Genomic DNA, 17,670 nt, shown 5'->3' on the forward strand with positions numbered 1-17,670 from the left:
AACCCTATAGAGGAATTTTTTTCGGCTTGGAGATGGCGTGTATATGACCGCCAACCACATGCCCGCATGCCTCTTCTGCAGGCAATGGAACAGGCCTGCGGCGACATTCAGGTGACCGCAATCCATGGATGGTTTCGACATGCAAGAGGATATTTTCCCCGGTGCCTAGCGGGAGAAGACATTGCTTGCGATGTCGATGAGGTCCTGTGGCCAGACCCCAACAGACGGCGGGATCCATGAGCCCACGTATGCACAATTGTCATGATTTTTTGTGTTTACAGTATAGTGTTTTTTTCTATTACTGTTTTTTTTTTTTTTTTTTTTTAGCTTTATCTGAATTCATGGTACTGCAATGCACAGTGCTGCAATGTACAATATTGAGGCCTATTTGCTTTTTTGGTTGTTTGAAAATATGCCTTCTGAATAAACAATGAAAATCAAAGACTGCAGTGTTTTATATAAAGTAGACCAGTGTGTTCCCCCTGATCTGAAAGTGTTTGCATATGATGCAAGTATGTGTCATTTTGTCAACAGTTACATTTTGACAAAGGAATGTTAGGTTTTGATAGCAGAGTTTAGGTTTTGAGAGTAGAGTTTCAATTTGGCACAGATGTGAATGGTATATTTCCCAGTGTTGTGTCATGTTTAGAGTTTTGGCACAATGAGCGAAGTTTTGCAAAATGTGTTCAAGCAACGGGCAAAAACTGTAATGCACTTCATGTTGTTGATAACAACAAATGGAATATGTTTTCTTACTCTTCGTATTTTATTGTATTAATAATAACAAGTTAGGTCTAAAGTTTCAAGTTATCTAATAAAAAGTAGTCTGATTACATTTCCTAAATGTGTAATGGATTATGTTCTGTGATCTCCGACTCTTTCTCTCTGTGTGTGTTAGAGTGGTGTGTGTGTGTTAGAGTGGTGTGTGTGTGTTAGAGTGGTGTGTGTGTGTGTTAGAGTGGTGTGTGTGTGTGTTAGAGTGGTGTGTGTGTGTTAGAGTGGTGTGTGTGTGTTAGAGTGGTGTGTGTGTGTTAGAGTGGTGTGTGTGTGTTAGAGTGGTGTGTGTGTGTTAGAGTGGTGTGTGTGTTAGAGTGGTGTGTGTGTGTTAGAGTGGTGTGTGTGTGTTAGAGTGGCGTGTGTGTGTTAGAGTGGCGTGTGTGTTAGAGTGATATGTGTGTGTTATGGATTATTACAGTGGCACACACCAACTATAAATAAAAATGCAATTTAATTATGCTGCTTTTTTTCTTTTCTTTTTTGTAATATATCACATATAAAAAGTCATTATTGTCAGCCAATCAGAAACGCTCTTTGCCTGTCAGTCATTTTGGGTCCAGGGGTTTCTGACATCGGATTGGCTGAGGTAGATTTAGAGGGCGGGGCTTTAAAATAGAAAAGGTGTTTACTCCCGCAATTTACATCTAACAAAGAATTATAAAATACAATAATAATATAAGTAGCCTACAAAACGAATAGAGTTGAAACTTACAAATAAACTGTGTATTAGTCAAATGATACTAAATCTGTACAGTCAGCACTTTAGTTTCTATTAAAGCGCTATAAAATCAGCTGCTTTTGTAGGTTATATGCAAATAATACATTCAAATTTATGTAAATATTCCTGACATCACTCACAATTTTACACATTAAGACTCTCATTGACTGTAAAAGAGCAGCTCAAACATCAGCTGTTTATATTCAGCATTATTCATCACTATAAATATAAATATAACGCGCATAAATAAGAGTCACGTGCCGCCTGGTGGAGAGAAGACGCGCGGATCTGATTGGCCGCTGCTCGGTGACGTCACCGCGCCGTTCGCGGAAGTGGGGCAAAAGTCACGGCGGAGCGTTTCAGCGCAGAAGCATCATAGATATATATACTGAAGCATCTGCAGACTTTGAGAGTAAAAACATCACCTCAGTCATCTTCATAATAAACACAAAAACATACATCATCTGAAGATGTCAGCGCCTTTGACTTTCGACGGCAGAGTCGTGCTGGTGACTGGAGCCGGAGGAGGTCAGTTTATCATCATAAACTCACGCATTTATGCAAATAATGCAAATATATTAATGCAGAATCATCAATAGAGGAATATAATGAGTGCTGCAGAAGTTTAATGCGTTAATGCATCAGACAGACGCTTTCTGAGCACTAAACAGACAACATCAACCACAAACCTCTGTATTTTATTGTGAAATTTACTGCTGACGCATTAATAAAGATGTTTTATGTTTATTAACGTGCGTTATTTTGCGCAATGTTAAGTTTCAAGGCCTTTCTAAGTACTTAAGCGTGCTGTTTTGCAGCTTTTGTGTGTCGATCAAAGTACAAACAGCAGATAAGAGCCAGTGACTGGCTCGTGATGGTGTGATTCAGGTTAGATAAGGCAGATATTCATAATTCACTCAGATAATCGTGTTAATCGTGTGTGTTTTGCAGGTTTGGGGAGGGAATATGCGCTGGCTTTCGGTCAGAGAGGAGCCGCTGTCATCGGTGAGTCGCTCTGACCGGATCATTGATTCAGTTCAAGTGAGTCGCGACTCACGATTCGCTCTCTGTTCTTCACAGTCAATGATCTGGGAGGAGATATTAAAGGAGGTGGCAGGAGCTCAGCAGCTGCTGATAAAGTGGTGGAGGAGATCAGAGCTAAAGGAGGCAAAGCCGTGGCCAATTACGGTCAGTGATGATGAATCGACTCCAGCTCAGATGTGCAGTAACTTACCTGTGATTCACATGTGTGTTCATGATGACCTCTGGTTTCTTCACCTCACAGATTCAGTGGAAGACGGTGAGAAGCTCATCCAGACGGCGCTGGATGCGTTTGGACGAATAGGTGCTGTTTCCAGACCTGGAATATTATTTAATATTTATTTGTGCATCATCTCCAGTATTTCTATAGAGTGCATGAGAGCCTGTCCAGCTTGACAGTGGCATTGGTTCCGGAACTATTTTTTCCATTAATTTTTTTTCCATAGGGATTTTAAAAGTCTTTTTTTAAAGCATTAAAAGCCATGAAACACACCAACCTGGCCTTTATATATAATGCATTATAAAAATAGTTTTAATGCATTAATTATTCCTTGTAATGCACCTTATACTGCATTTTATGATCTAATGAATAATTGTAACCACAGCTATAATACATAATTATACTGATCTATGCATTAACACACAAAACAAACAGACCTTCACATATTATAATGCATTTTAACTTTGGTTACAATTATGAAAATTATTGATTTTATCTGTAGAAACAACATATTTTACGTTTATTGCAAAAATGCATATACACACACACACACAAGTATTGAAGTATTTTGACTTGCTTGACGTGACTCTCTGATTGGATTGATTTTCTATGCAGCATCATGGGTAATTTAGTTTTCAATATGATTATTTTAAAAATAAGTTTATTAATGAGAACAGGTTTCACAACGACTGTTGCTCTCTACACTTTTGCATTTTAGTGCAAATAAAATACTAAACATGCAAGGAATTTGAGTGTAAATGATTTCTTAAATCAATGCATTAATGTCTGACGGTGATTAATTCTGCTGCTGTTTTTTCTGAGTGCTCATGAGCAGTTTGTGTTGTTTTGCAGATATCGTGGTGAATAACGCCGGGTAAGTGGATGCTTGTGATCAGTGCTGGGGGTAATGCATTACAAGTAACATGAGCTATGTAATCAGATTACTTTTTTAAAGTAACGCATTACTTTTTAGTTTGGAGAGAAAAATCTGAGTTACTTTTTCAAATAAGTAACAGCAGTTACTTTATTGCAAAAATGTGGACAATTTCCAGGAAACTTTCCAGAAATTTTGGAAACTGCAGGATTTTTTGGAATCTTCAGGGAATTATGATCTTACTTTAGTTTTGACTAAATATGAACATGTATTTACTCATCTCACCTGCACAAAAAGAGATTCAGTGTTCCTCAAAATCAATAAAAACAGTCAAATTCAAACTCAGAATATTATACAAACCTGCAATTATATGTTAAATACGACAAATATCATTTATGTAATTAATCCCATTTTATTAACCAATGTCTTTGTTACAATTCAACCATAATAAGTAAAAATTACACGTGTTTAATTTGAGTTATTGCTGAATAGTGTTGAACTTTCTTCTCCTGCTTCATATTCTTCATGTGATTAGTTTGAGCGGCGCCCTCTACTGTACAGACCTGAATCTACATTTCCTTCAGTCTGAGCCGGATTCACTTCACTTTTGGTGTGAAAGGTGTTTTCGTTTGTAAAAGAAGGACTTTTTATATTAAAAACAAACACGCAAGCCCTGCCCAGATTTACAAAATAACTCAAAAGTAACGTATCGCATCACTTTCCATAAAAAGTAACTAAGTAACGTAATTAGTAACTTTTTTTTAGAGTGGAATACAATATTGTAATGCATTACTTTTAAAAGTAACTTTGTGACTGTGTGTGGCGTGAGCTGTGATTCTGCTGTTTTCTGAAGGATTCTGCGGGACCGATCGTTCGCCAGGACCAGCGATGTGGACTGGGGTACGTATCAACAATCAACTAATAGCAAATAAAGATCACGGCCCATTGGATCTCACCACTAAGAGTGCTCCTAAATGGCAGTAAAGTTATTATCTAAGAGTTTTCTCTTAAATCCTATTCACAAAGCTGCTGAGATAAACTTGTACTGAGGAATAGAGAGAAGTCTTAAACTCAGAGTAAGGGGGCGGGGTTTACCTCGTTGCTATGGATGATGTCAGCATGCTTATTAACTATGCACACAGTGATTGGCTGATAGTCTCTGTCAGAGATTTATTCATAGAGCATGATATTATGTTGCCACATTCAAATAAAGATTTGAAAATGCAGGCTGTCATTAATTAAACAAGTATATGTTCAGCTAATTGTCAGCCTGTATGCTTCTCATAAACAATTAGTGAATATGCATATAAACAGCCTTTTAATGAACAGAGTAGAATAATCACGGCTGATAGTAAGACATGCAAACGTAACAGAAAAGCAAACTGGACTCAAGAACATCTGTTACTTCTTGTCCAGCTGATTAATGAAAACAAGGATCTAATCAAAGGAACATTTAGAGTTGAGATAACCCCCAAAACCAAAGGAGATATCTTTTTAAAAGCTCATTATCGTCAAATATTTCTAAACTGTTTACGTTCCGAGGCAGATTTCCAGAAACAGCTATTTTAGGATGGTTTGTGACTTCGGACTCCTCTTCACTGCTCCTGACCTTTCACAGATTTAGGAGCTAGTTTTAGGGCTAAACACTTTGTGAAATAATCTTAGAGCAATAATGTAGAACTGATACGCCCATTATTTGTAAGATTTTCTCCTGAATCTGCGAGTTATGAGCTACTTTTACCCTGAAGATGTTTTGTGAATCTGATTTCAGACCTGATTCAGCGAGTGCACCTGAGGGGCTCCTTCCTCGTCACACGGGCCGCCTGGAACCACATGAAGAACCAGAAGTTTGGGAGGTTTGTTCAGATCTGTAAAAGCCATCTGTGGTTCTCCCCAGCCGATGGTCACGGCTCTCGACTCTGTTCTCAGGATCATCATGACGTCGTCGGCAGCAGGAATCTACGGGAACTTCGGCCAGGCCAACTACAGCGCAGCCAAGCTGGGTCTGCTGGGGCTGTCCAACACGCTGGCCATCGAAGGACAGAAATACAACATCCACTGCAACACGGTCGCTCCGACCGCAGGATCCCGCCTCACCGAGACCGTCATGCCTCCAGGTTCAACATCTCTGACTCTCAAACACACCGAAGCATTGAATTGTTCTTTTTTCTCTCTAAATGACTCTACACTATATACTCAGAGAGGATGAGATGGCAGTCAAACTAGCTGCAAAATATCCCTTGTGCATCAATAAAAGTGTCAAAAAATGGTCATAAAAATGTGAAGCTTGGGAGCACAGAGTTAAGTTTGGTCTCATTTTAAAGAAGACCCATGGCAGATTATTGAAGTAAAAAAATTTTTTAAAAAGTGAAACCAAGAAAAAGTTATACAGGTTTAAGTTTATGAAAATGATTTATGAACAATATTTTTTATTTTATGAATATTTTATATATAGTTGCTTTATTGGCATGACATTTGTGTTATAGTATTGCCAAAGCATTTTAGATGTGGAAAATACAGAATATAATTACACCACAAAATAATTAAGGTGTATTTGGTGTCACAGTGTTTGCATGGTCGCTGTTCTCTAGGAATCCAGGATTTTTTTATGTCTTCTATATTTGTAAGTCAAGTTGATATTTTGAAAGGATTTGTCTTTCTTTTAATATTTTGATAAGTAATTTGCCAATTTGTTGGTTCTATTTAGGGCTGAATAACACTGGAGTTTGATTTGGAGGTCAGATTAGTTGAATTGTTCATCATAATTGTACTTTAGATGTGTCACGTTCTCTCCGTCTGTGTCAGATCTGGTGCAGTCGCTGAAGGCGGAGTACGTGGCGCCGCTGGTGCTGTGGCTGTGTCATGAAGCGTGTCAGGAGAACGGAGGGCTGTTTGAGGTGTGCAGGAACGCTCCTGAGGCTCACACACTACAGAGATGCTAGGCTCATGGCTTTGATTTGAAGGGAAAGCATGGACTGAATGAGTGTATACTGTACCTTGAATGCATTAGTTGCAGATTAAAGCGTCTGATCAGTGCATACGTGTAAATGTGTTTATTCTGAAACTCATCAGCTGCTCTTTGTGTTTTAGGTCGGCGCTGGATGGATCGGCAAATGTAAGTTCTGCTGAACCTAATGATCTCTGTGGGAGAAGATCCACATCAGAAATAGATCCATGACTCACTCTTATGTACACAATCAGCATTACTAGTCCTTATATCTGACCCTGCAGCAGAAAACCAGACTTAAGTCGCTGGGGTATATTTGTAGCAATAGCCAACAATACAGTGAATGGCTCAAAATTATACATTTCTCTTTTATGCCAAAAATCATTAGGATATTAAGATCATGTTCCATGAAGATATTTAGTCAATTTCCTACCATAAATATATAAAAACTTAATTTTTGATTAGTAATATGCATTGCTAAGAACTTAATTTGAACAACTTTAAAGGAGATTTTCTCAATATTTAGATTTTTTTGCTCCCTCAGATTCCAGATTTTCTAATAGTTGTATCTCAGACAAATATTGTCCTCTCATAACAAACCATACATCAATGGAAAGATTATTTATTCAGCTTCAGATGAAGAATTAATCTCAATTTTGAAAAATTGACCCTTCTGACTGGTTTTGTGCTCCAGGGTCACATATGGATTTAAACCCTTTTACACCTAATAATAATTAAAATCACAAAATCAGGTGCCCAGATCACATGACCGCTGTGGTTTTCACAGCAAATGTTGAAATAAAGCAGAAAGCCTGTTGAGAGCCTCTGATATGAGTGTGTGGAAAACTCCTACAGCGTTTCAAAGCAGCTTCACAGTAATAAAGTGTTGCAAATTACTGTGTTCAGAATCCGTCTTTGATCCCCTCTGACTGGGTTTCAGTCTTCATGTGATTTCTGGGATCTGATCACTGAATAATGCAGGTTAATGTCAGCTGTAACCTCTAGAGATCTGTGACCGTCAACCACAAAAAATAAGGGTCAATTTTTGAAATTGAGATGTATACATCATCTGAAGCTGAATAAATAATATTTCCATTGATGTATGGTTTGTTATGATAGGACAATATTTGGCTGAGATACAACTATTAGAAAATCTGGAATCTGAGGGAGCAAAAAAATCTAAATATTGAGAAAATCTCCTTTAAAGTTGTTCAAATGAAGTTCTTAGCAATGCATATTACTAATCAAAAATGAAGTTTTGATATTTACAGTAGGAAATTTAATATCTTCATGGAACATGATCTTAATATCCTAATGATTTTTGTCATAATAGAGAAATGTATAATTTTGATCCATACAATGTATTGTTATCTATTGATATAAATATACCTGTGCTACTGATGCTGTCCTGCAGTGCGCTGGGAGAGGAGTCTGGGCCGAACCGTGCGGCAGAAGAACAGGGACATGACGCCGGAGACGGTTCGAGACGCTTGGAACGAGATCTGTGACTTTACTGACGCCAGCAAACCCGCCAGCATCCAGGGTAAACCACACTCACACTATTATACACTATTACAGCTCGTTAGGACACCAAACGCTTGGAAGAAGTTTGGAGAGAATGTCCAGAGCGCTTCAGCCTCGTTAGTGCACATCAGAGCTAATTACCTTACTCACTGTGTTGATGAAGAGTCGCTGCAGACGCTGGTGGAGGTTCTGTCCAGAGTGGAAGAGGAACGTGGAATCAGAGCCAATCCGACCGGAGCATCCGCCGGAACAAACCCTGTGAGAACATCATCAACACACCGAAGAACACGGTGTTCTTCCTCACTATCACTATTACTGTCCCGCTTTCCATCTGAACATCCTTAAATCACTGGAGATGCTAAATGTGTTCACCCTCAGGATCATCTGAGATCAGGATGAGTTTGTTTCTTCATCAGGTTTGTATAAATGTGTCTCTGCATCAGTGTCTCAGCAATGGATGCTCTGCAGTGAATGGGTGCCGTCAGAATGAGAGTCTGATAAAAACATCACAATAATCCACACCACTCCAGTCCATCAGTTAACATCTGGAGAAGACAAAAGATGAAACTAATCCAGCATTATGACGTTTTTAACTAAAATACCATAGAGTCCATAATAACTCTTCCTCCAGTGAAAAAGTGTTCTGGTCTGAATCAGGAGAGAAATCTGCACAGATCAAAACAGCTCTAAACAAATATGTGGCTGGATTTTGATGTGAGAGACAACAGGAGATGCACTTTTTCACTGGAGGAAGAGTTATTATGGACTCATGTTTTAGTTAAAAACATCTTAATGCTGGATTAGTTTCAGCTTTAGTCTTCTCCAGATGTTAACTGATGGACTGGAGTGGTGTGGATTATTGTGATGTTTTTATCAGCTGTTTGGACTCTCATTCTGACGGCACCCATTCACTGCAGAGCATCCATTGCTGAGACACTGATGCAGAGACACATTTCTACAAACCTGATGAAGAAACACTCATCCTGATCTCAGATGATCCTGAGGATGAGAACATTTTCTTAAATCATAAGTAATCTTGATGTTTAGATATTTGCAAGACGTATATTAAGGAAAAGCATGAAGTGCAGTGTACACATTGATCAGTAGTGTTGAGTCTCTGGACAGCTCCTGTATAAGGTGTTGTTGTGTTGGTCAGTCGCTGGCTGTGGGACAGACGCTGCCGGAGATGAGCTTCTCTTACACACACATGAACTGTATTCTGTACGCTCTGGGAGTGGGGATGTCCACCAGAGAGCCTGACCACCTCAAGTTCCTCTATGAAGGCCACGAGGACTTCAGCTGTCTTCCCACGTTTGGAGTGATTCCGGCCCAGAGCGCCATGACAGGCCTCGGCAGCATCCCAGGCCTCGACATCGACTTCACCAGGGTAAACATCCATCCATCCATCCGTCTGTTCACATGTTGATCCGCGTGTGTGTGTGACCGGTGTGTGTGTTGCAGCTGCTGCATGGAGAGCAGTATCTGGAGATGTTCAGACCGCTGCCCACCTCAGGTGACCACAGCAAACACACCGTATCTGCTGATGCTGTCCGCTCACGTGGATGCTGAAGATGTTTCTCTCTCCTCAGGGACTCTGACGTCTCGGGCCACCGTGGCTGATGTGCTGGATAAAGGATCAGGAATGGTCATCCTGCTGGACGGTGAGTTATAGACGAGCTTCCACCAGTTTAACTAATGAGAGTGACATCACTCCACATCAAAAGTTTGGGGTTTGCAGCATTTCCAAATGTCTGTTCTGCTCATCAAGGCTGCGTTTATTTTATCAAACATACAATAATTTTTTTAAATATTATTGTAATTTAAAACATCTGTTTTCTCTGTGAATATGTGTTAAAGTGTAATGTATTTCTGTGATCTGCAGCTGTATTTCCAGCATCATTACTCCAGTCTTCAGTGTCACATGATCTTCAGAAATCATAATAATATACTGATTTACTGATCAACAAACATTTCTGATTATTATCCATGTTACACTGCAAAAAATTATTTTCTTACTTAGTATTTTGTCTTGTTTTCTAGTATTTTCTAGAACAAGCAAAATGATTTAAGATATTAAGTCATTTTCAAAAAAATTAAAAATTTAGTTTTTCCTTAAAACAAGCAGAAATATCTGCCAATGGGGTGAGAAAAATGATCTTAATTCAAAGACTGAACAAGTAAATTTTTCTTGCCTCATTGGCAGATATTTCTGCTTGTTTTAAGGAAAAACTAAAAAAAAAAATTTTTTACAGAAAACAAGACTAATATCTTAAATCATGTTACTTGTCCAGTAAATGCATCTTGATTCAAGAATGTTTAGATATTTATACTAGAAAACAAGACAAACACTGAATAAGAGAATGATTTTTTGCTGCATGGAAACAGTTGTGCTGCATAATATTTTTGTGGAAACTGATACATTTTATTTTTCAGGATTCACAGATGAATAGAAAGTTCAAAAGAACAGCATTTATATGAAACAGAAATCTTTTGTAACAGAAATCTTTACTGACACTTTTGATTGATGTAATGCGTCTCCTTGATGAATACAAGTATTAATTTCTTTCAGAGTATTACTGCTGACCTGTAGTGTCTATTTCAGTTCATACGTACAGCGAGCGTGAGCTGGTGTGTTATAATCAGTTCTCGGTGTTCGTTGTTGGCTCTGGAGGATTCGGAGGGAAGCGATCGTCCCAGAAGGCTGTGGTGAATCAAACACTCATAAAAGCCATGTAACACCTTCAGCTGGATTGTGTCACAAACAGTCATTAAAGAATGGATTACTGTTTCAGGTCTCAGCTCCTCTTCCAGACAGACCTCCAGACGCTGTGATTGTGGATCAGACATCTACAGATCAGGTGAGATTCACACCATAATGTTCCTGGAACTGCACTACTGTTCAGAAGTTTGGGTTTTCTTAAAGAAATTAATACTTTTATTCATCAAGGATGCATTCAATTGATCAAAAGACACACGTGTCCTGCAGCACAAAAGCAGTCATCAGTAACACAGGTATATCTGTAGCAATAGACAACAATACATTGTATGGATCAAAATTATACATTTCTCTTTTATGACAAAAATCATTAGGATATTAAGATCCTGTTCCATGAAGATATTTAGTAAGTTTCTTACCGTAAATATATCAAAACTTCATTTTTGATTAGTAATATGCATTGCTAAGAACTTCATTTGAACAACTTTAAAGGAGATTTTCTCAATATTTAGATTTTTTTGCTCCCTCAGATTCCAGATTTTCTAATAGTTGTATCTCAGACAAATATTGTCCTATCATAACAAACCATACATCAATGGAGAGATTATTTATTCAGCTTCAGATGATGTATACATCTCAATTTCACAAAATTGACACATAAGACACATATTTGTGGTCCAGGGTCACATTTAAATGTTGCAAAAGATTTCTGTTTCAAATAAATGCTGTTCTTTTGAACTTTCTATTCATCTGTGAATCCTGAAAAATAAAATGTATCACAGTTTCCACAAAAATACTGAGCAGCACGACTGTTTTCAACATTGATAATAATCAGAAATGTTTGTTGATCAGTAAATCAGTATATTATTATGATTTCTGAAGATCATGTGACACTGAAGACTGGAGTAATGATGCTGGAAATACAGCTGCACATCACAGAAATACATTACAGTTTAACACATATTCACATAGAAAACAGCAGTTTTACACTGTAATAATATTTCACATTTTTATTGCATTTTTGATCAAATAAATGCAGCTTTGATGAGCAGAAGAGACTTCTTTCAGAAACAATTTAAAGCTTTTGACAGTATTGTATATAAATGTGGTTTATGTTGATGTGTGTTTGTTTGTTTGGTGTGTGCTTGTTTGTTTGTTGATGTGTGTTTGTTTGTTTGGTGTGTGCTTGTTTGTTTGTTGATGTGTGTTTGTTTGTTTGGTGTGTGCTTGTTTGTTTGTTGATGTGTGTTTGTTTGTTTGGTGTGTGCTTGTTTGTTTGTTGATGTGTGTTTGTTTGTTTGGTGTGTGCTTGTTTGTTTGTTGATGTGTGTTTGTTTGTTTGGTGTGTGCTTGTTTGTTTATTGATGTGTGTTTGTTGGTGTTCAGGCGGCTCTGTACAGACTGAGCGGTGACTGGAACCCGCTGCACATCGACCCCAATTTCGCTGCGATGGGAGGTAAAGACGCTCTTTAACAGGAAGCGTGTCATTTTGTGGCTGTTAAAATATTCCAGTTTAATATGCAGTCAACCAATGGAGCGAGTTTGGGGCGGGATTATCAGTTTGACCGACCAATGACAGAATAACACACTTCAGCTTTTAAACAGCTTCTGATTGTTGAAGCTTGATCTTGAAATGATCCTCAGGATTCAAGTCTCCCATCCTGCACGGCCTGTGTTCGTTTGGCTTCGCCGCTCGTCATGTTCTGAAGCAGTACGCAGGGAACGACGTGTCCAGATTCAAGTCCATCAAGGTAAAACAGCATCGAGACGTGATGGGATTCCACTTTAATGACCAGGGCTGTCAATTTAACGTGTTTATTTGGGTGCAGTTAAGACTGACTGCATGATGAAATCTATTAGAATACAGTTATATGAGCCTAAAATTCAAGATATGAGCACAAAAAAATAAATGAGCCTCTTATATTTATATCATAGGGTATAGTTTAGCAATATTAGACCAGGAAGAGTACTGATCCTCCCCAATATCTATATATGAATAGATTTATACAATTCTTCAATACAATATAACTATTTCCCCGTCTAAATACTGTAAAGCTGATATAAAGCCACCCAGCTCTATATCAAGCCGATGTAAAGCTGCTTTGACACAATTTGCATTGTTAAAAGCTCTATACAAATAATATTGACTTGACAATATACCTATTCAATAAACAAGAAGTTCATATTGTGTTTAAGGCCACACTCAGCAGTGAACACACACACACACACACACACACACACACTCAGCAGTGAACACACACACACTCAGCAGTGAACACACACACACTCAGCAGTGAACACACACACACACACACACACTCAGCAGTGAACACACACACACACACACACACACACTCAGCAGTGAACACACACACTCAGCAGTGAACACACACACACACACTCAGCAGTGAACACACACACACACACACACACACACACACACACACACACACACACACACTCAGCAGTGAACACACACACACACACACACACACACTCAGCAGTGAACACACACACACACACTCAGCAGTGAACACACACACACACACACTCAGCAGTGAACACACACACACACACTCAGCAGTGAACACACACACACACACTCAGCAGTGAACACACACACACACACACACACACACACACACTCAGCAGTGAACACACACACTCAGCAGTGAACACACACACACACACACACACACACGCAGTGAACACACACACACACACACACACACACACACGCAGTGAACACACACACACACACACACACACACACACACGCAGTGAACACACACACACACACACACACACACACACACACACACACACGCTCAGCAGTGAACACACACACACACTCAGCAGTGAACACACACACACACTCAGCAGTGAACACACACACACACACACACACACACTCAGCAGTGAACACACACACACACTCAGCAGTGAACACACACACACACACACACACTCAGCAGTGAACACACACACACTCAGCAGTGAACACACACACACTCAGCAGTGAACACACACACACACACACACACTCAGCAGTGAACACACACACACACACACACACACACACACTCAGCAGTGAACACACACACACACTCAGCAGTGAACACACACACACACTCAGCAGTGAACACACACTGCACACTCAGCAGTGAACACACACTGCACACTCAGCAGTGAACACACACTGCACACTCAGCAGTGAACACACACTGCACACTCAGCAGTGAACACACACTGCACACTCAGCAGTGAACACACACACTGCACACTCAGCAGTGAACACACACACTCAGCAGTGAACACACACACTCAGCAGTGAACACACACACTCAGCAGTGAACACACACACACTCAGCAGTGAACACACACACACTCAGCAGTGAACACACACACACTCAGCAGTGAACACACACACACTCAGCAGTGAACACACACACACTCAGCAGTGAACACACACACACTCAGCAGTGAACACGCACTCAGCAGTGAACACGCACTCAGCAGTGAACACACACTGCGCACTCAGCAGTGAACACACACTGCGCACTCAGCAGTGAACACACACTGCGCACTCAGCAGTGAACACACACTGCGCACTCAGCAGTGAACACACACTGCGCACTCAGCAGTGAACACACACACTCAGCAGTGAACACACACACTCAGCAGTGAACACACACACTCAGCAGTGAACACACACACTCAGCAGTGAACACACACTCAGCAGTGAACACACACACTCAGCAGTGAACACACACACTCAGCAGTGAACACACACTCAGCAGTGAACACACACTCAGCAGTGAACACACACACTCAGCAGTGAACACACACACTCAGCAGTGAAGGAATGAAAGGCATCATTTCTGAATGAATCAGTTGTTTGAACGAATCGGTTGAATGAATGATTCACTCATTAAGACAGTAACTCGCTGCCATATACTGGCACTTTAGTTTCATATTTACAGTATCATTTCAATTAAAAAAAAAATATTTCAATATTCATTTTTATTATTATTTATGCAAAGCTACTTTTTGTAATGTCTATTCATTGCTTTTCTCATTTATCACAATAATGACTTGGAGGTGAATTCTCAGTCCAAATTGATGTGTGATTAATCTGATTAATTAACCTGCACCCATTTTAACAGCCCTGTTAATAGCCCTGATCTGTGTTTCAGGTGCGTTTCGTGAAGCCTGTGTATCCGGGACAGTGTCTGCAGACGGAGATGTGGAAGGAAGCGAACAGAATTCACATCCAGTGCAAGGTGAGGACGCGCTCGCTCTCCCAGAATGCCCTGGGCCAGAGCTTTGTCCTATTAGTGAATGCAGCAGCGCTTGCAGTGATCTGTTCTGGCGTTCTAGGTCAAGGAATCGGGCGATGTGGTGCTGTCTGGAGCGTATATAGATCTACACACAGAAGCGTCTGTCAGCGCCGAGCCACCGCAGGCACGTCTCTCACTATTAACACAATCTGTGATCAGACTCGCCATGATGATGATGATGGTGTTCATTCACACAGGCCGACGGCCTGCAGAGCGACCTGGTGTTCGCTGAGATCGGACGCAGGATCAGAGACGCGGGAGACGAGCTGGTGAAGAAGGTCAACGCTGTGTTTGGATGGGAGATCTGCAAAGACGGCAGAACCGTCCGAGAGTGGAGTGAGTGACAGACACATCATCATCATCATCATCCTCTGCAAAAAAATTATTCTCTGAGTGTTTCTGTCTGGTTTTCTAGTATAAATATCTAAACATTCTTGAATGTTTCTAGATGCACTTGAGAAGCAAAATGTCTTGTTTTCTGAAATATTGATCAAAATGAAGTGAGTTTATCATTAAAACAAGCAGAAATATCTGCCAATGGAGTAAGAAAAATCATCTTAATTCAAAGGAAAATCAAGATTATTTCTCTGATCCCATTAACAGATATTTGTTCTTGTTTTTAAGCATAAATGTCAGTAAACAAGACTTCATATCTTGATGCATTTTGCTTCTCAAGTAAATAGGCTTCTTACACCTTTTCCAAATTCAAATGGATCCTCTTTGAAGGTGCATTTCCAGCACTTTAAACATGTTTTAACATGTTTACACACATTTCACTTTAAATCAGATGTTATTGTGCTATTAAAACCACCTGTCTGGATTACATATAACATTACAGAATATAAACAGCCAACATACAGTATATAAATGATCAAATTAACGTCTATTTGAATATATTCTAAAATGTAATTTATTCCTGTGATGCAAAGCAGAATGTTCTGCATCATTGCTCCAGTTTTCAGTGTCACATGATCTTTTAGAAATCATTACAATTTGATTTGATGCTCAAGAAATATTTCTGATTATTAGCAATGTTGAAAACAGTTCATATTTTGTGTGGATATGGTGATATGGTGACATTAAATTTTTCAGTATTTGAAGGATTTCTAACTCCCGTACGAATCCTGGTGCATCTTGATTTAAGAATCTTGAGTCAGGACAGAGTCATTAGCCATGTTTCCATCCAAAGTTACGAATTAAACGCACGCGCAACATTGGAATATCACATAAAACACAAAGCATCATTTCCATCCGGGGAACTGAAGAGAACAAAATCGTCACTTCCTGATTAACTTGCGCTAAATATCTGGTAAGAAAACGTGTATAAACTGTGATAAGAATTTTATGTGCATTTTTAGAATATATGCACATCCTGGTGTTTCCATCCAGAGTTTTTTCAAATCAATATCCCAAAATGCGCATAAAAATAGGTGAATGGAAACAGCTACTGACTCAGAAGATGATGTTTGACTGTCCTGCTCTTGCAGCCATCGATCTGAAGACGGGCCGAGGATCTCTGCACAGAGGAGCCTCTAAAGCTGACGTGACCTTCTCCGTCTCAGACGAGGACTTCATGGAGGTGGTGCTGGGCAAACTCAACCCTCAGAAGGTGCTGCGTCTCTCAGACGTCTGCCGCCGCGCTCATCCTGATATTCACGCTCGTTCTGCTGTTTCTCCCGCAGGCGTTCTTCGCTGGCAAGCTGAAAGTCAAAGGGAACATCATGCTGAGCCAGAAGCTGGAGGCTGTGCTGAAGGACTATGCCAAACTCTGAAGATCCACGCCGTCGCTCAGCGCTTATAAAGGAGATTCATCACCACTAATGAGCGCCGGGAACATCTGCACGGCAAAAATTCTCTTGTTTTCTAGTATAAATATCTAAACATTCTTGAATCAAGATGCATTTACTGTACAAGTAAAATGATTTAATATCTTAAGTCTTGTTTTCTAAAAAAACAAAACACTAATTGTGGTAGTTTTTGCTGAAAACAAGCAAAAATATCTGCCACTGAGGCAAGAAAAATAATCTTGTTTAGCCTTTGAATTCAGATTTTTCTTACACAATCGCATCCAAAAATGAATGTTTTTGTTTACATACCAGCAATGTGTATATTTTATTATGTATATATAAATACACATGCATGTATATATTTAAGAAAAATTGTATGTTTATATATTAAATATTTATAAATAATACAAATTATATGAATATACATATTTGCATAAATATTTTCAAAATATACACATGCATGCATTTATACATGCACAATAAATATACACAATACACACATTATGTAAACAAACTTTTATTTTGGATGATTAATCGTTTGACAGAACTCATTTATACTGAAATACTAAGGAAGTTTTTTGCAGTGTCTGCATTAATCACCTGATTGTTTGATTCTGATTTATTCAGACATTTCCAATAATGTTGATACAAAGGCTAATACTGTACTAATGTTTATAATAAAAGATGACAATCATTAATAAAAAATTCAAAACCCAGCAAAGAAAT

The 17,670-nt window shown here is 39.2% G+C and overlaps 1 protein-coding gene across 2 annotated transcripts; it reads left to right on the forward strand.

The window, feature by feature from the left end:
• The first annotated feature begins 1,814 nt into the window (after nt 1–1,814).
• On the forward strand, nt 1,815–17,649 carry LOC306849616 (peroxisomal multifunctional enzyme type 2-like). Of its 2 annotated transcripts, XM_079384782.1 has the most exons (24): nt 1,815–2,023; nt 2,447–2,500; nt 2,576–2,683; nt 2,781–2,840; nt 3,609–3,630; nt 4,484–4,530; nt 5,402–5,486; nt 5,560–5,747; nt 6,436–6,527; nt 6,721–6,745; nt 7,992–8,120; nt 8,265–8,359; nt 9,258–9,488; nt 9,563–9,614; nt 9,691–9,762; nt 10,704–10,807; nt 10,894–10,959; nt 12,204–12,273; nt 12,462–12,568; nt 15,014–15,100; nt 15,198–15,281; nt 15,355–15,493; nt 16,645–16,766; nt 16,840–17,649. In XM_079384782.1, the coding sequence occupies exons 1-24, from the start codon at nt 1,966–1,968 to the stop codon at nt 16,927–16,929; spliced, it is 2,187 nt and encodes a 728-aa protein (XP_079240908.1). In that variant the 5' UTR covers nt 1,815–1,965; the 3' UTR covers nt 16,930–17,649. The 2 variants fall into 2 exon arrangements, with proteins under 2 accessions (XP_079240908.1, XP_079240909.1); XM_079384783.1 differs by lacking the exons at nt 15,355–15,493; nt 16,645–16,766; nt 16,840–17,649 and having other exon boundaries at nt 15,177–15,255.
• The last annotated feature ends 21 nt before the right edge of the window (nt 17,650–17,670 follow it).

The sequence above is a fragment of the Barbus barbus genome, assembly GCF_936440315.1.
Source record: "Barbus barbus genome assembly, chromosome: 29".
Lineage (NCBI taxonomy): Eukaryota > Metazoa > Chordata > Actinopteri > Cypriniformes > Cyprinidae > Barbus > Barbus barbus.